This window comes from Cydia amplana, chromosome 9 (genome assembly GCF_948474715.1).
Source record: "Cydia amplana chromosome 9, ilCydAmpl1.1, whole genome shotgun sequence".
NCBI lineage: Eukaryota > Metazoa > Arthropoda > Insecta > Lepidoptera > Tortricidae > Cydia > Cydia amplana.
In genome coordinates, this window is record NC_086077.1 from 8,512,253 (window position 1) to 8,532,546 (window position 20,294).

A 20,294-nucleotide genomic window follows, 5' to 3' on the forward strand; every position below is an offset into this window, starting at 1 on the left:
TGAGCGATGCTAGTTTTGATACGATGCGATCTTGAGCGGTGTTAGTTTTTTTGCGGGCGTTTTCTTTTAGAAAAGGTGATATCTGCATCTCTTTAATTCAAACGAGATTTACATAAAGAAGTACCTACGTTTCATGTACGAAAGAATAGACTATCGCTAATTGCTACTCCACCACAGCCTTGATAGCTGTATTAGCTTTTATTCGACATTTTGGATGAAAACAGATGGATTAAATACTTAAGTGATTGCATTAAAAAACCGAACGCCGGCGTAATAAAACGGTATCTGATTTTATTTCCGATAGACTGTTTGCCCTCTGCTAGATTTCCCCCTAAATAAGCCGTTCCTTATAACCTAACCTAACTCTTATTATTATGTAACGTTAAAGACTAATTTCGTAAATGAATCGCCTAATCTAATCCGAGAAGGAGAGTTATTGTTTGGGTGAAATATTTTATTCATCGATATATGTACATAATATGGCTCGTTGTTAAAAAGCCAAGACTGTAATAAACCACAAAATAAGTATATGCACCTTTGCATTTTTTCCATAGAAATAAATTGGCTTTTAATATAGAATATGACCTACCTATATTACCTAAATTCTTCGATTTACTAAGTAATTTCCTTTAAAATTTTATTCAAGTTTTAATAATTTAAATTTCTGGTCAATAGTGAATTCTAATACATGTCTGTCTGGTACTGAGACTTTATTCTTACTTACCTTATTTCTGTAAGTCTAGTTAATAAATACGAATTGATATAAAATAATCGCATTTTAATTAATTTGTTCCTTTGTAGGCACTTAGCACACTGGATCCAATTCGCACGTCGCTCCGATGTTTGAACGAGACAACGCTATGCGCGTATTATAGCGACATCCCGCTCGCACATCAGAACGACGTGCGAATCGGAACCAGTGTGCTAAGCGCCTTAATCACATCCATTACATAAAGACGGTGTTAAGGCCGCTCCACATTCTCGCGAGAATCTAGCGAGAACACAAGAAACGTGAGAAACGTGAATGTGGAAGCGAGCGGCCTATTCTTCTCAGTTCTCTTCGTAGTTCTCCAGCTTTTGTCGGTTTTTTGGCGCGAGACAAAGAGTGCGAGAACGTGAAAACTGGTGAGAACGTCTATTGACTCCACACTCGCATGTTTCTCAGTAATAAGCGAGCCGCCGCCTTCCCGCAGCGGTCACTTCAGCGTCCATCTTCATCGAGCGTGAGAATTGTAGTGAGAACTATTTGAGAACACAACAGAGTGTGTACCCGAAAGAAGTTCTCACTACAGTTCTCGCTGAGAATCTCCTGAGATTCTCGCGTGATTATCTCGCGAGAATGTGGAGCGGCCTTTAGAGAGGAGGATGTGTAAATGTATTTAATGAAACTACCATGCTTTGTTATAAATCCTATACTTTTATGAATGTAATATGCGAACTTTTTATTTTAATTGACTACATCTTTTTATTTATTTAACATAAATATGCATCATTAACAAGTACATATTATATTAAATATTTCGATATTTCTCTAAGATACGTTACAGACTGACCCTAGTGTGGAGATCATTGTACTGCTTCTGTTGGAATATAATTTGAAAAAAAAAAAACATCGGATCGACACTTTCGATAATTTCAGTCATGGCGGTCCCTAGTCCTAATAAGTACCCGTAGGGCGTAGACAGTAGGTATAGACCAGCGGTCGGCAACCCGCGGCCCGCGAAGCTGTCACTTGCGGCCCGCGAGCCTCCCTGGCTATTTTGTATGTAATATTGACAAACGACAATATCTAGTCTAGTTATGATATTAATAAAGTGCGGCCCACGTCAACTTCGTTAACTACTATGTGGCCCTTGGCTGCTAAAAGGTTGCCGACCGCTGGTATAGACCAATTAAATTACTCATCGTAGTCATCGTCTACATCCTTATTTTGTTAAAAAAGTAAGATAAATAAATGAAATCAGTTGAGATTAAGTAAAAGCTACTGCTTAATACCTTACTGATAATTTACACTAATGAAATATCACGATATCCCTGATAAGATATGTGTACGGATCTTTCATTATCATCATTTGGCAATCATTAGCCGCCTGATTAGGTCGTCTACCATAACACAAATTTACTAAAATGTTAACTTTAGTAATTTCTTTGATAGTTCCGATATCCTTAGTATTAATATTTAGATTTTTAAATGCAGAGCGGAAACCGGCGATATTCGGAGTTTACCAGCAAAGGAACAAGACTTACTTTTTGAAATTTATTGTTATGTACCTATTTTTAAGGAGTAGACAGGTAAGTTATTTCATTTTATACTTTCCTAATCATTAACCTTTTCGACGCCGTGTTAAACACAGAAGCTGTCACTCAGACGCCACGTCATTGAAGTGTCAAAACTGAAATTGATCTTTATGCATATTATGCACGTAGGTCTATGTTGCTCTGTGGTCTGTGACCGATCGGTCTCTGGCGTTGAACCTACGGTGCGGATATATCGGTCATTGGCGTCTAAAATGTTAAAGATACATTGACACTTTTTGCATCACGTTTTTTTTTTATGAATATGCAGGCCGGCAACCCCTTTACCACTTCAACCACTTGTTTAATAACTTACATTGAATGTCCTAGTTACTTAGACACCTGAGAAGACTGCGCGCCGTAGATGTGGGTCGAAGCGACGATGGTACCATCAAACCACACGAACAAGACGAGCCTCTGGAGAAGAAATTCAATCTAGGAGATTATCCACTGGTAAGTCACTACATTTTATAAAACAAAGTCCCCCGTCGCGTTTGTCTGTTTGTGTATTATGTATGTTCGCGATAAACTCAAAAACTACTGAACGGATTTTCATGCGGTTTTTAACTATCGATAGAGTGATTCTTGAGGAAGGTTTAGGTATAATTTGTTAACCCGTGCGAAGTTGGGGCGAGTCGCTAGTCTATTATGTTACCTATATTATATTTCCCACACCAGACAATCAGGCACTTGAAACGACTAAACCCCTTGAAAGTAAAAACCCACCAACGAATATGCACAGTCGCCATCAGATAAATCGGAGCGGCCATGCAACAAGATGCTCAAAAATATCTGAATATGGAGTTTAACGTCTTGATAATAGAGCCTCTATTCAAATATTTGGAACACCTTGGCCTTGGCATTTTTTTCTATTCGTTTTGGCATTTATGTCCACCTTTCCATTTTTCGTTTTGTTCTCTTCTAGAGTCTGTGCGGAAAGAGAAGAGTCGTGAAATGTATGGGATCCACTGACAATCCAACCTCTAGACTGAGCTTAGGTCAATTATTTCATGAAACCGATGCTGCCAAAAATACGGGGGTGCGGGGAGACGAGGTGAGCGAATCCGTGCCGTGATTGGTCCGTTCAAAGACACGGACCAATCACGGCACGGGATTGACTCGAAGATGGAGTAACGCTACTGTATGTGTGGCAGAGGGGGTAGCGCGACTATGCTATGTCTAGAGGTTGGATTGTCTGTGATGGGATCCAATACATTCTACGACTCTTCTCTTTCCCCACAGACTCTACGAGCTTTACCCAGTTATGATTAGATATGTCTACCTACGTTTTCTAAACCTTTTTGTTAGGTAATTATTGTTTTTATTTGTAGGCCGTAGATGCTTTATATTTCAACGGGATGTCAAAGGAAGGAGCGGCTTTAATCTGCGGCCTGGCACGCAGGGCTCACCACGAAGTCGATACATTTATGTACTTGAAAGTGAGTTCTAACTGTTACATTATGAAACCCCGTTATCAATGTTGTATTGAAAGTACGGGTTGGCGAAAATACGTACCCTAAATTCGCCTTTAGTACATAACTTCGCCTTAACTATTAAATCATAATTCCGCTATAAATTGTATCATGGGTGTTTAGTCGTTAAGGTTCATTTTGGAGTGAAGGTGTTAGAAGAAATTAAAACAGGTCCATACGCTTATGACTATTTATTGCAACTAAACTGCGGCGGGTCATCTCATCATAGGTACATATAGGTATGCAGTAGGTATGCGTGTATAGGTAATAAAAAACAAATTTCAACTTAACATACCGCCCACCAAAAACAACAGTTTTTAAACTATAAGCTTTAGAATGAGTAAGGAAACATTTGTTAACCTAAAACCTCGAAATAACACTAAGTACATTGTAAACTTTAACAAAAAAAGGCATAAGGCACGAAAATCTAGTCTTTAAGTTTACATTAAACGTTAAGTTAACAACTAACAGTCGTTATACAAACTTGAAACTAAACTATCACAAAAAAACTGTAGGTCCTCACTCAGTACAATAGTTACAAACTTATACTACAATATCGGCGCTAATTATTTTATACTAAAATATGTAGGTACATTTTATTCGTTAGAAACACAATATTTATCTATGGTCGGGCCTTAGAGAATATTATTATCTCACAAACAAGTTAGCTTGGTGCTAATTACGTGCTACATAACTAGTCAAGCTAGGTACCCACAAATGTATACTAACTATTAACTAACAATAATGTTAAAGAAGTAAACAAAATCCCATCACCCAGCTGCTCGTTTACATTTGAGAGATATACATACGTACATATGTTATCAACATTAAGCAAAACACTTTGAACCTTACATTCATAGAAATAAAGTGCAATTTTCTATAGTTCATGTTTTCTAATTATATCGTTTCGCTTCTAGATAATGTAAACTGAGCAATTTAACAAAATAATTAAAGCAAATAGATTACAAATAGAAGAAATAATACTTGATTAATAACTATTTGTAATGTAATCTTACATAGTAGCATGTAAGATGCAGGTAAGACATCTTTACGTACTTACAACTATAAAAATATTCGATTTTACAACATAACATCTTGTTTGCTAACGGAATTTGATAAAGATTCAATTGTAATGGACTGTATGGATTGTTTTAGGTACTTTTAACTACAAACTTGGTGTTAGCTAAACAATGTCTTTAGTGAATAATATTTAGTTTAAGTACGAATATAGAAACTTCTTATTCATATTTTTTAAACAATCTAATGAACACACTCGAGTATAAGTCTTATTATAACACAATAAAGTCTCTTTTTGAATGATGTTTGATGTTGGCGAACTAATACCGGAGTGGTTTAACTAAGTATATCATTTCAATGTTTACAAGTTACGTTTATAAGTAAGTATGCACATGTATTCAGATACATAACGGGAAAGCGGTTATGTAATGAACGTTTAACTTTATTCGCGACTATACCTAAGTCTGATTGGGATGATTAGAGGTTTTACCTGATAACTTGATAAGTAGGTATTTCCTTTATACTTGAATTAGGTAAGTATATTTTAAAAGTTGAATGACTGACCGCCCACCCTTTTGTACTCGAGTCTAGGATATATATCACGATGGTGGCTTGGTGGCATACAAGCGTGCGGCCGGTAAGTAAAGTAAGTTAAGCGGACACTGGCGACACTGCGACTGCGTATAACTTGTGTGATAGCTATCTTAATAGTAATAATCCAATCTTTGCCTCGAATGTATGTCCTCATTGCAAGTGTGTCTACGTGCATTCTGACATGAACCTCCTTTATCAAAACATTTGTGATATGTTGCTTACTGGTAATGATTTGAGGGTGGTTGAATTCTTCTGCGAAGGACGAGTTGTTAAGGCGGCCATCGACCCTCAACAGACCATGTTCATCTAAGTATGGGGTCAGTGTAATTAAATAACTCTTTGCCATAATTTTACCATTCTTTTTCAGATTCTTAATTTCCTCTTCATATATCAAATATTGATAGAATCTTATATATCTCATTTCTATTTCTTCCATTTCAGCTGCTGTCAAACAATCTTCTTGCCTTGTCTTGTTTTTCCATTTTATAAATCTTCGGCGTTGAGCTAGTACTCTCTTCAACTTTGTCTTTTTCATTTCTAAACTTGTTGATAGAATGTCAACTCTAGTGAACTCGGTATCTTTGTCTTTCAGCCACTCTGGTCCAGTCCACCACTCTCTTGCTCTGATTCCTGCTGTGATTGTCATCCACCGTGGGGTCCCGATCACTTGCAGTCCGTTCAGCTCATCTCGGTAAGTAACCAATTCTGAGGGCTGCTCGTCATACCATCCATAGTTGCAAAGCCATAATTTCTGTATCTTGACCTTCGCTGTTGTGACGACTGGAGCCACCCACCGTACGGGATCGAAGAGACTCGCCTCATCTGATAAAACTAACCTTTTTGTTACAGGGTTCCTGAGTTCCGGTAAGTTCACAGTAATTTTAAATATGTCTTCGTTCCTGTCCCAGGTAAGTACAAGTATTTTTATTACCTTATCTAGCTTAATTTCCAGACTGTTCACTGTTTCTTTACTGACTCTATTAACCTCTTGTAAGTACTTTAACAACTCCTCAGAGTTGCTTGACCATCCCTGCATGTGTTCACCTGCCTTTATTAACTTATTAACTTTATTAGATATTACCTTCATTTCAGATAAGTCTTCGTGGCCAGTCATCAAGTCGTCCACGCAGGAGTTCTTAGCCACTGCTTCGCCTAGTAGATATCTTTCCGAATCACCATCAGCGAGTTGACGTAGCATTCGTACTGCTAACCAAGGTGCCGCAGTGATCCCAAACATGACTGTTAACAGCTGATATAAACTTTCTAAGTTGCCAGAAGCTTCATCTCGTTCTCGCCACATTATCCGCTGTAAACCGGTATGGTTGCTTGTCATCCTTAATTGACGATATATCTTAACTATATCGCCTACCACACAGATTTTGTGACATCTCCAGCGAATGATGAGGCTGCGTAGGTCAGGTTGCAAGGTAGGCTCTACCTGCATGCTGTCATTTAAGGATCGACCGTTGGAGCCCTTCGACGACGCATCGTTTGCTATCCACACTTTTGTGGTTTCCTTATCCTCACGAGTTATAGGGTGCGGGGCTAGGTGAATAGCTTCCCTTTCATCTTCTTTTTCTACTTTCTTCATATGAACTAAATTCCAATATTCATTGCTGACCGTTGTAGCTTCTTCTTTCAGTTTGTCATTTTTCTGGACCTTCCTTTCTAGTTGTTGGAACGTAGTCATTGCGTGCTGCTTTGTTTCACCGCAAAGCTTTCTTGTTTCTTCTTTTGTTTGTTTCAGAGACAGATGTGCCTCATATCTTCCTGTTTCATCTCTTACCGTTGTATTTTTGTAGATTTCTTCAGAACTTTCTTCCTCTATAGACCAAGCTTTCTTGGTTGTGTAAAGTTCTGTTTCCAATTCCCAGAATTTACTTAGTAGATTGTTATCTTCCTCGACTTGTCTTGTGATGTGAAAGCTCCTAACATTATGAGACCTGTTTGAATTGATCTCAATATCACCGGACAAGATCCACCCGAGACGGGTGTGCTGCGCGATTACGTCACCTGGCCCCCTAATCAAACCATTATCTACTATCTTCGCATAGATTTTCGCACTAAGTAAAATATCTATCCTACCTGGTACGTTGTAGGTGGGGTCAGCCAGTTGTATATCCTTAAGCTGAGGCCAAGTATAACCTCTAATTTCCCTTTCAGGTAACAAACGCGTTATAGACTTTAATACACATGCATTGTTTACATTAAAGGAGAAATTTGTATCATATCTAGACGTAATCTGTAAATCTACTAAGTGCTTAAGAGATGTGCGATTACCTTCACCAACACCAAACATGACGCCGCTGATCTCGTTTTTATTTAAACCTAATAAATCGACGACTCTTGATGTTACTAGTGACACCTCTGAACCTGGATCAATGAGAGCACGGAAGACGTGTGACTGACCTGAACTCGATGTGACGTCTACCAGTGCTGTTGGCAACCATATATTCTCACCAGGCTGTTCTCCGCTTGCCACATGCGCTGTGACCTTGGTGACAAACTTTTCTTCGTTTGTGTGCGCAGGCGGATCCTCTTTCGTTGCAGTTGTAACCTGTTTGTCTTCACTTACTGTCTTCTTCTCTCTATGTAATAAGGAGTGGTGTTTTCTGTTGCAGATTTGACATGTCGTGCGTTGTTTGCATTTAAACACGGTGTGATTAGGTATGAGACAATTAAAGCACAAGTTGTTGTCTTGAACGTAGCTGTACCTCTCTTCAATAGGTAGCTTGCTAAACTGCTTACAATGATGTATGTAGTGCTTTTCTTTGCAGAAGGTACATTGCAGATCGTCGTTGCTAGCCGTTGTGTGAAATGCCTTCGGTTTAACACTCGGTGGTTGTTTGTAACTTCTATTTGCAGGTTCTACCATCTCTAATGTGCGAAACCGTGTTTCCAAGAACTGCTTCAATCTTTCAAATCCAGGCAAGTCATCGCAACTATCTTCACTAATTGTCTCTTCCCATTGTTTATGACTGCTGACATCTAGCTTAGATATGACGACAAACATGACGATTGCATCCCACTGATCGGTAGGCAAACCTAAATTCTTGAGCGCGTTCATACATTCTACAGTGGTATCTAACAGCTGTTTAATCGCGGAAGCCGATTCTTGAGATAACGCTCGTTGTCCAAAAAACTTCTTAAAAACTGTATTCGCGATATATCTCTTGTTGTTATATCTCCTTTTCAGAATCGCCCATGCCTCGGTATAATTTTCTCCAGTGATAGAAAACTGCCGCAATAATACTTCAGCATCGCCCGTCAGACTACTTTTCAGGTAGTGTAATTTCTGTACGTTTTCTAATGACGAGTTGTTATGAATTAATGCCACAAAAAGGTCGTGAAATGATTGCCACTCTGTATAATTCCCATTAAATGTCGGTATGGAAATTCTAGGCAAACGGACTTCACTATTGGATGTACTTGTGTTACTCACAGTTTGTTTGGATGTGTCCACCTTTGCGATTTCAGGACTAAGCTTCAATAACACCGTCCCCAACTCTCCTTTGTAAGTATAAAACAACTCCTCAAACTGGTCAAACATATCCTCGGAGAAGTACGGAAGTAATTGTCTGTCTTCTACAGAAATCGATAGAAGTATTTTCTCGTGAACTATCTTAAATTCCTTCCAATAAGTATCTAAAGTATCCATTCTTCCTTGTACATATCCAATAGTTATCCTTTCCTTAGGCGACTTTTTGTAGTTGCTATAAGCCTTTTCTATCTTTTCATAAGTATCTTTCTGAAGTAATATACGTTTTTCTATCTGCTCCATTGTGTAATTTCACTGTTACAATATCACCAAATTAAATACCGAATCACCAAGTTCTAGAATGTTCCAACGCGGCACTCACTTTTTACCGTGTAGGGTAAGCGCATAAGTACGTAGGTAAGTACGCGCTGCATATAAGTAGGTACGTAATGTCCAATGCTATCTTATTTTGCCGCTGTGTATGTATAAATGCACTATTCCACTGTCCTTTGAAACATGCCAAATCACTCAGTTCAATTTAGTTCGGATAATAACGGCTGTAGAAACATTTGGTTGTAAATCCTAAATTTACCAGTCTATATCGTTCTTTTCACTTTAATTCACTTAAACACATTTTAATCCGTTATATTGTCCACTTTTTTGCACTGATTTGTCCATATTTAACTCCAAATTACAATAAATTCACTCCGCGTAATAGGTCACCGTAAATGATATCCGTGGTCGATGGACCATAATGTTTAGTCGTTAAGGTTCATTTTGGAGTGAAGGTGTTAGAAGAAATTAAAACAGGTCCATACGCTTATGACTATTTATTGCAACTAAACTGCGGCGGGTCATCTCATCATAGGTACATATAGGTATGCAGTAGGTATGCGTGTATAGGTAATAAAAAACAAATTTCAACTTAACAATGGGATTCATGAGCGTATTCAACATTTAGGATTTTGAATAAGTTATTAGTAGAGTCTGTTCGGAAATAGAAGAGTAGTGGAATGTATTGAGCCCCATACATTCCACGACTCTTCTCTTTCCGCACAGACTATATAGGTATATTTTTTATGACAAAAAAAAAGATATGGGGAAGTCGGGGACGGGTGGCGAAGAAAGGTTTTTTTTTTCGTTTTATCAAGAAAAACTACGTTTTACTAATGTCACTTAAATAAATAAAATAAAAAAATAAAAAAATAAAAAAGCCTTTTATTTCTTGCATATTACAATGTCAAACATAAAAAATCTACAATACAATTTATTTAATTTTCTAATAGTCATTTTTTAGTAATGTTTGGTCACTTATGTACATATTGTTTTTTTTTTTTTTTACTAGGTGAATTTAGCAAGAACCCCTTCTCAGGTGAAGGCCTCCTCCAGAGTAAGCCAGTCGGATCTATCCTGTGCTTTTTGTATCCAGTTTGTCCCTGCAACCTTTACTAATGTCACTTATTTGCTATTTATATCTACAGGTAGAAGGAGAAGATTTGTTACTCACACCAAATCTCCCCGACACTCGTGCAACTCAAACTGAAGTGGAACAGGGTCACTACAAGTCAGGGGGACTCTCCATTGATAATTTCATACCTATGCGGGCCTGGGACGTGACTTACAGCGGCGAGATGAAGTAAGATATTTTTGTTGACTCGTAGAAAAACCATTGTAACCAATAGTGATATAATCAAGCTTTTCAATCTCGTACCTCACTTAGGCAACTCAGCAAGCTTCGTTGCCTAAACACGGTACTCGACTGAAAAGCTCTCCATTATATCACGATTGTATAAAATACTATTTATTACGATACGATAATATTAATTACCTACCTATTATTTCCTAGTTTAGAGACAGACGTTTTGAGTTACCCGTTAGCGTCATTCTGGTTTAATAAAAATTGGTGTCAATAAAAACTACTTATTACTATATTAGGTAATGCTATTAATTAATAAATGCCAAGTGGGACACCAAATAGGGTGATAAAAAAATATGAATTTGCCAAATGTTAAAATGGCGCAAAGCCTTAATTTTGAAACTGTCTTAATTATAAATACTTTTTTTCCAGAACTAAGGGTGGCAAAAAGATGGACGTCGAATTAAGCGTGACATGGAGCGCTCACTTCGGCCACTTCAACTATGACACCCACATGGCACCACTCAGTATGGCTAGTGACATGGCTCGCGAGGCTTGGTCCGTCGACTATTTCAATTTACTTAAAAAGTTAGTATTTTACTAGTATTACCTTAATTAAATATGATTCAGTTGCTTATACTCGTACAAGCAATAATTGCTGCGATCTAATGCTAATCTATTAACATTTGTGAAAGTGTCATACCATATAAACTTTCAACCCACAAGGACAAAATTAACCTACTCAATTCGGATTAAATACGCAGACTTTGCATGTACAGTTAGCAGTAGAAGTTGCTTTGCTAAGCGGGCGAGGTGTTCAAAATTACCTTGACACGCTCTTATTCTCTTAACAATAAAGTCGGGTCAAGATCATTTTGAACAGCTGGCCCGCTTAGCAACTTCTGCTACTGACTGTACAGCAAAACCATTACTCATTAGCTTACCACACCTGCATACATGTTTGTAGCTAATAGTTTTGCGGACTGTACATACATGAACGGCTTAATCTACCTACCTACTGTTAAATTCGGAGCACTACTTACAAATAGGTAAGTAAAAGCTCAGTAAAAAAGACCTGTAACATAACGTAATATATTTTTTACATTTCAGGTTCCATCAAACTCACTATGAGCAGATGGGCCACCTACTAGGCACTGTCACCATCAACGGTGTCACGACGGATATAAGCATGCCGTGCGTCAGAGATCATAGCTTCGGTAAGGTCATACTAAGCAATGACAATATAACCACTAACTACGTTCTAGTATGGTATATAGTCAGCTGCAGATATAACTACACCCCCCCCCCCCCTGCATAGAGATTTGTTACAGGAGGGGTCTACTATTTCTGCAACTGACTGTACATTAACGCCGCACTGCTGGGCCCATAGCCCATCACCATCACGTACTTCTCACATAGCCAATATGAGAATGGATGGATATACCAATGGTCTTACTTAATAGTCACCTATTGGCTTGATTTCGTATAACGTTGTGACGAATGCAACGCACCCACTGTTTGCAAACTCGACGAAACGTATATAATGTTTTTTATTACATTTCAGGAAACTATCGTGATTGGCGCAATTTCCACAGATACGTTCTTCACTTTTTGTATCTCGAGAACGGAGATTGTCTGGCCGTGGGTTGCGTGTCACAGCCCGCTATCTTGTCCCAGTGAGTATGAAAAGTTTACCTCTCATATTCTGAAATAGTTATTTACGATACAAGTGCGGAAAAGAGGAAATTCGAAACGAGTGGCGATAAATTAAAACACGACCGAAGGGAGTGTTTTAAATCGACACGAGTTGCGAATTACCTATTCGCACGCGTATCGTACAACGTTTTACAGTACATATGCCCCTTTAAATATTTGACATTGCAACGAAAAGTGCTTATTTACGCACTAGTGCGGGAAAGTAGCACCATATGTACTGTAAACCATTTTATGCTTTTAGGCAGAGGTTTTTAGCTTGTATAGTCAATAATGTCAATATAGGTAATAAGAATAAGGCTATATTCATTTCTACAGCACTTTGTCCTTGTCGCAATGACACAAGTTGAAATGATAAACTTTTTTTCAGTCTCACTATTGGCTACCTATGCCGAAAGGCTGATCAGATGATATCTCCCGTGAAGTCCACCGATTTTAAACTATACCAACACGGAGAGAACGGAATATTGCCGAAGGATTACGGATTCAGCTTTAAAGCAGGTAAAAGATAATTTTAATAATTTCATAGCGAGTGTTTGGTCAAAACAAAGATTTATTGATTCTATAAGAAGTGTAACGTCACTAACGTCTAATAAGAAAAAAGTCTGATGTGAAAGTTATGTGTGCCACACCCGGCCCAAGTTTATTAGCACTTCGTGCCTTAGTAGGGCGCATTCAGTAACATTTATCGCTAATTACGAGATAGGCATCTAATATGGTCCATTAATGTAACATTATGATAGGTTATAAAACATAAATAAAAATAGTCATGTATGGCTACTATGTCATGCATGATAAGGAAGTCAATTCAAAATTATAATACACTTTGTGAATACCTAAATATAAATGGCCATTGTAATATAATTTAATTTTACAAGCAGAAACGTCTGCGTCTGCTATATATATTTTTTTTCCACATTTAAATTTATTCTAAGCTTTATAGCATCGGTCGCAGACGTTTCTGCTTGTAAAATTAAATTAGTATGGGTAGCACATCGTAACTGGTGAATTTCCAATATGACTTGGAACTCCGGTAGCCGTTTAAGAAGTGTAACGCTCTTACGGTAGATGTCGCTAGGGTCCCCTAGACCCATAATATGGTGGAAAGATTTACTGGCTATGGATGAGGTTTTGGTGGCTCAGATGGCAGAGCGCTGGAATATCGATCCAGAGGCCGTGAGTTCAAGTCTCACCCAAGACAGTATTTTTTCCACTTCTAAATTTATTCTAAGCTTCATTGTAATATAGTTTTGAAGTCTATAATTTATTCTACTACTTATACTTTCAGGAGGTGAACAGTACATAGTCAAAGTGGTAGTAAACGAGGAGGATTCATTGTACATGGGCAAAGATCGGGAAGCGAAAATCTACGAGCGATGGTGCACCGTTGAAGTGAATGGCGTGAAAGGCTGGGGCTGCGCTGAGTGGCAGTATAATAATACTCGCAAGTGAGATTTGTATAATTAAAATTGAGTAGGTAATAAAATATATGCTTGTTTACTATATTTGTTATTGTTATTTATTATTATTTAGCCTTATTTAGTGTACCTCTGGCCCTGTCGGTTGTCATTTATATTCAGTGTGGATCGCGGCCAAATCTCGTTTTTGGTAAGTTGGTCTTTTGATTAGATGCTGTTCTACTTACATATCTACTTGAGAACATGTCCAAATATTATCGCTTCGAGCTCCATCATATCTACCTCATACATCATACATCGTCACATACATACATCAAACATCACACATCATAGCTACCGCTCGGACTGGCGACAAATAATGATATACGACAAATAATAACATTAGCAAAAAGAGCTGTGCTGTATCTACCTGAATATTATTTAGTGTAGTAAAAGTCTTTATTAGCGAGGAAAGTTTTATTAAATAGTGTAACATTTTAGTATTCCCTTAATACTATAATTATCTAAATATATGGACTAGCCAAATATCGCTTTGGTGAAAATAATACTTTGTTATACACATATCAGACCGTCGCAACTACAAAAATGTTAAAGGAAAAGTCGTGGCTTTAATAGTCGTATCGATAGGACGTATGTATATGTATGCGCTGCGACTTATAAGTCGTCTTATCGCGTCTAGTTTATCTATTATTTTCAAGCCTCAGATTTTTCCTATACATTGACAATATTTATAATTTATTAGTCTCTGATTCATCTTTTACCTTCACATTTACTTATCGTCGAAAACTTTTAGTAACATGATTATTTTAGTCATACAAAATAGCCTGTAAAATTAGGTGGTACCAATATTAGCTGCAAAAAGGTATATAATAAATACATATATATTTTATTTTTACATAAGGTTGTCCGTAAAAGTCGCTGGAAATTTACTATTTATTGGGTTGTAATGTGCATCTGCATCCTTAGTAGGTAATAAAAAAATACTAGGATATTTAAGAGCAACTGTACAGTAGCAGAAGTTCGTTACAAAATGACCTGCAAACATTATTATTTTCTTACAAATAAAGTTGTTTTAACATATTCACTGCCAGCGCGAGTTACGCGCTACAAGCGTAGCTACGAATACGAACAGACAACCCGCCTAGCGGGTCGCTGGCATTGAATGTGTTAAGTTCAATTTGAACACCTCGTCCGCTTAAAAACTTCTACAGCTGACTGTGTACCACTGACATCCAGTTCCATCGAACTACTTGATGTAAAATACTAACTATATTAAGTAACTATAATGTGCAAACTAAGTAAAATTGTGCCGTCCTCAAACTAAAGACTAAGTATATCTTCTAGTCTGATTTCTAAAAAACTAGCAGCGTTTTAGTTTGACGACGGTTAATATAAGACCTATCACTATTCTCTTTCTAATAACAATTATTTTATTGTGAAGCAAAAAGTGTTTTTTTGAGCGTAGCATACCTAAACTATTTGTAATAGTTAGGGTAAAATAAAGCAGTTATTATTAATTACTTCAGAACCAAACCAGAAATTAGTTAATATTGCCTTGCTTTGCCCTATTTTATTATTGTTCTTGCGTGAAAAAGCGTCACCATAATATAATGCTATGCAATATGCACAAGCCTTATGTTCACATACAAACATCACATTACAAGGTATGGAAGACTGGTGGATTTATTTAGACGGCTCATGGGATCCTTATAGGAACCATGGACAAATAAAACGACAAGTTCGACGTCTATACAAAATCGCGTTCTTCCAATATTCAGCTTTTTTCCAGATGGCGTCACTAACGCAGCAGTTTTCTGTTCCAGGCTTAGACCTCTGTCTTCAGGATCAGGTACTGCAGCGCCATCTATTGAATGGAAGGAGAGTTATTTTGAAAAAGGTCTCAGTTCCATCTATTTGGTTCGTCGCTAGCTCTTGTCAATACACGTCAACTTCCTTTCAGTAGATGGCGCTGAAAATGAGAAGAACACTACTTTGTACCGACACTGTCTTCTTGTTTTATTCATCCATGTAGGAACTGACTCTAAAATATTTATTTTCTCTTCTGTACCATAATAGATAATTAATACACACAATAATGGAAATTGGTGTTTTAGAAAATGTAATCAATCGGCAGGTATAATGATGACTTTTTGATGTTGTTCTAATTGATAAAAATCGTTAGTTGTCGCAATTGAGGCGGCAATGTTTTTTTATATTTGTAAACTTCTTTTATGAAATTATAGCTAGAGACGGTGAAACATACAAAATAACAATTGAACATTTTTATTCGAATAATAATCCCAAACTTTTGTTTTTAGTTTAAAAAGGTAGTTTATCATATTCATAAAAAAACAATTATAATTTGACATATATCAAACTGGTTTGCATTTAATAAGACTTAGTGCTCTTCATGTACTTACTAGCGGTTTCTTTTAAATGACTTGTAAATTGCACATTCATAATTGTGTTTTTAGTAGGTACGCTTTAAAATGTTATGTTTATGTTGTTGTTGTAAAGTATAGTGGAGAAAATAACGTAAGATCGCATATTTGACAGTTATGAATTGACCCTTACTAATATGACGTTAAGAGCCCATTCAACGTGCATACTAGCGCCTTTCCTAAATAATCGTGATTATTTAAATTTAATATTGTTGTGTGCACGTTGATGGGCTCTTAAGTCTATCAGTTAAACCGTAGGTCTTAGTACATTTTCGGTATTGGTATACGCTACAAGATTAATTAGAACTAAGGGGTAATTTAGTCGCTATGAACTTTGGAATGGACATCAGACTAGAAACCAGAGTAAATCACAGCACATGATTTGAAATGTTCTTAACATTTCGCAGACGGTACTGCTTACACAGCGTTAAGGCAGAGAATGCCGAGGCTTCGCACGTCCCATTTTCTAATACTAATACACGACCACACAATAAACAGACATTTCTACAGGGTGTTCCTAACCATTGGTCAATGCCGAAATGTACATATGCATTAGGGTATTTAGAACCGGTATACAAATTCGAACAAATTGTCAAAAGCACTGCCAATGACTAATACAGTACCTATGTTTCTTTTTGTTGTCGATTATTGGAAATAACTTTTGGTTGAAAACATATTTTTTTTTCTTTTGTTCTAATTAAAAAAATATTAACGTTAGAGCATTCCTGAGATGAGACCATTAGATTTTAGGGTTTGTCCAATGGCTAAGGTCACCCTGTATAACTACCTACACTAATTAACGGTTCCTGGCTCTACAAACTTAGTTTTAGAATGAACCGACCAGCAGCCAAACTCGACATATTCTTGTTTGACGATTCTATAGGTTGCTGGAGCATATTGACGCAATTTGTCATACAGAGCTTTGACATCACATCTGTAGACCCCTTTAGTTTCCATGCCGATTTTGGCTTATTCTATGGATCAGTTCGCTGGCAGTTTTCACTAGTATTGATCACGTGATTGGTCTACTAGGGATATCTTCATAGTCGGATGTGAGTTCCTTAAATGAAGCTGCTTCGTGTTTGATATGGAAGCTATTCTGAAACTAGTAAAAGCTGGCAGCAAATCAGAGCATCCAAGCGAAGTTTAATCCTAAAAGTTGTCAGAATGGTCCTCTCCAGTGCGAAAGCCTCGCTACTGTTTCAGAAACATCACACATCTACTTACATTTATAGTACAAGCTCATTATTTCCTACCTGGGCTACTAACAACACTAACCATTCAAGTTAATAAAGTATCTAAAACTCAAGTTCTAAGATACTTTCATGTACCTACTATTGTAGACACAGAGCTAATATAATTAGAAACATTTAATAATGTTAATGACTTAAAAATAATACATAAAGCGCGTTCATGTTATATTTAACTTATCGCAACGTTTAAAACGCAAGACTGCTCCAAATCCAATCTACTTAATTCATTTTTTTACGAGTCTAAAACGTATCAATCAATCAAATAAATGTATCATTATAAGATGGAAAATTGAATAGATTGGACGGTTATAATGGTTTTTTTCTTAACGACGAGGCAAGACATCACAAGACTGGTCAGGAAATTTTTATAGTTACGAAATAGGTACCTATTTGTTTGTTAGGGATCCAATTTTAAATCGACCCTTGCCTCACTCCATCGTTGAAAAAGCACCTTAAAACATCTAGAGAAAACATCAATATTAATGTTTTCTCAACGGTTATCAGCTTTTTTAAAACGTAATAATAATAAATAAGCAATGAGCTTGATGACTTAGGTATGTTAAACACATCTTATGTACATACTTGTACTATTTTGTACTAATACCTAAATTATGACATATCATTGGCATGGAACCCATATTATATAGACTCGGTTGGTAAGTGTTTGGAATTGTGGTGGTCATTATGTACCAATTTAGGGATAAACTTATTTTAAGTTAACATTTGCAAAGCATCGCATCGTTGAAAAATTAGTTTGTCGAATCAGGGATCGGAACCGGTTTTTGCAAAAACTTCGAAAAAAACACATTTTTCGAATTATTTGATACTCCAAATGTAGGAATCCGTTGTGTTTTTAGATTTTAACGACTTCGTATTATTAGATTGCCCAATAGAAATGAAATAATTAGCAAAGAACGCAATAATACCTTTTTCGTTCCCATACAAAAATACCGGTATCCGATCCCTGGTTCGAATAACGTCTTTACTGTCTAAATAAAATGATTAGAATTTTAACAACTAAGTAGGTAGGTACTTACACATCTCTGGAATTTTAAAGAGTGACTACCTGGACAGGCAACAGTCAAATTAAAATTCAATAGCTTTCAGGATTAACATAATTGTCAGATCCACATCAATTCCAACTACTAACGTACCGTAACAAAGCCATTACAAGCTAACAAAAAGCAATAAGCTACTTTAAAAAAATATATGTACTTAAGTACTTGGTTGCAACACAACAATACAATGACTAGACGATGTCTTTTTTTTTGGTACAGCGTAACAACTTAAATATAACAAAATAAGTATATTTCAATGTCTTTCTTCATGTCTTTATCGTGTGTCTTAATTCCAACTTATTTGAGCACATACCCCATAGACTAGGAATCCTCTAGACGGAGTTTAGAGCAATTATTTCATGAAACCGATGCTGCCAAAAATACTGGGGTGCGGGGGACGAGGCGAGCGAGTCCCGTGCCGTGATTGGTACAAAGACACGGACGTCACACAAAGACACTTTTACTCGAAAATGGAGTAAAATTTGTGGCAGAGATGGTAGCGCTACTATGCTCAGTCTAGAGAATGTCTTGTCTGTGACCTACCCCAATAAAAACAAAAAAACTAAACTAAACTCAAAACACAACACTGTAAACATAAATAACCATTCTGTACCTATTTGTGCGATTATGCACTATAAATAATATTCAAAAATAAAATATTGCGTTGTAAAATGAGCAACTTATTAAAAAATATATTTTAAGTAAATAAACTTTGTACTAAATAACCTCTGTTGAACCATGATTTTGTAAGGCAGTTAAGTCCAATTTTTTTAAATAATACCTATATAAATAGAATATTAAATTTGAAGTACTTTTTGGTACAGAACCAAATATATTTTTAAATAAATAATATAATGGGTTATTATTTAATAAAAATCAAACCCTTTAAATATCAAAGGAACCCTGATACTACTAATAATTTGTGCATACCTACCATGAGAAATTGTGCATTTCAAAAGAAAATGAACCATCATTATAAATTGTTCCCTACATTCAGAATGACAGATATTTATTAAGTACAATATAAACAAAACAAACGTAAACCCAAATGTGGCACCTTGATTAAAATACTGATATAAGATATTCGAAACATACTTCGCCCCGTAACAAAAAGTTTTAGAAATAGTTCTAACATTAATAATTGCTTTATTAAAATAGTGCCCGATTCAACAGTTACAGTTTTGACTTAGTGTTACGTTAAACTGCATTTCAACTGCTACCTTGAATCACAAAGGTCCAAGTCTGGCGTAATCTTATATGTAAGTCTAATTTACCTGCCTCCGGCCGGTCAATCAGATCTTCCTACATGATATACAACTCTTTTGTCCAAAATAGATTTTGATGCATATTAATAGGGTAAAGTCGCTTTTACAACGGGCTTTGCCTAAGGGTTTGGTTTCTTCCATTAACTAGCAGCTGCAGGCAAGCGTTGACGCATGGTATGGTCGCGTTCATAATTTTACGTGTATTATAAAAATTTTGTCTATGTTTTTCTTTTCTTTTTGTTTTGTTTGTATTCTTAGTTCGTTTTCATGTATACATTTTTGTATTCTCTGTTTTCTTTATTACTTCTTCCGTGTATCTTTTGCAATGTTTTAATATGTATATTTTTGTGTTATCTGTCGTGGCATCACCGAATGGGCCCTACGGAAGACCAGCGCTGGCTTTATAGCTAGCATTATGCTGAGTTGGGTCCATTTCGTGATGCACACTTATTGTTCTCTTCTGTTCTTGCTGTTGTTGTCTGTACATGTTCGTACATGTTTGTGATCGTCACGAATAAAAAATCTTTTATCTTTATCTCTAAGCACGTTTAGCACGCTTGGCTCTGTTAATGGTCCGAGCCGAAAACCTCCCTTTACTTAGCCCTATTACATACGCGGAGTCTCTTTGTGGTTCAATATAATCAGTTACGTCCT

At 36.7% G+C, this 20,294-nt stretch overlaps 1 protein-coding gene across 1 annotated transcript; it reads left to right on the forward strand.

The window, feature by feature from the left end:
* Window positions 1–2,027: 2,027 nt before the first annotated feature.
* On the forward strand, window positions 2,028–13,670 carry LOC134651046 (uncharacterized). The gene is made up of 9 exons (XM_063506026.1): window positions 2,028–2,292; window positions 2,626–2,748; window positions 3,627–3,734; window positions 10,338–10,492; window positions 10,925–11,080; window positions 11,603–11,709; window positions 12,057–12,168; window positions 12,576–12,706; window positions 13,494–13,670. Exons 1-9 carry the CDS (start codon window positions 2,128–2,130, stop codon window positions 13,655–13,657), a joined length of 1,221 nt encoding a protein of 406 aa, XP_063362096.1. The 5' UTR covers window positions 2,028–2,127; the 3' UTR covers window positions 13,658–13,670.
* Window positions 13,671–20,294: the final 6,624 nt, after the last annotated feature.

Excerpts from the sequence above, each read along its gene's own strand:
- LOC134651046 (XM_063506026.1), top strand. The coding sequence starts at position 2,128 with ATGTTAACTTTAGTAATTTCTTTGATAGTTCCGATATCCTTAGTATTA. Across the intron at positions 2,293-2,625 it reads TATTTTTAAGGAGTAGACAG|TTACTTAGACACCTGAGAAG; the intron begins GTAAGTTATTTC and ends TGAATGTCCTAG. Across the intron at positions 3,735-10,337 it reads ATACATTTATGTACTTGAAA|GTAGAAGGAGAAGATTTGTT; the intron begins GTGAGTTCTAAC and ends TTATATCTACAG.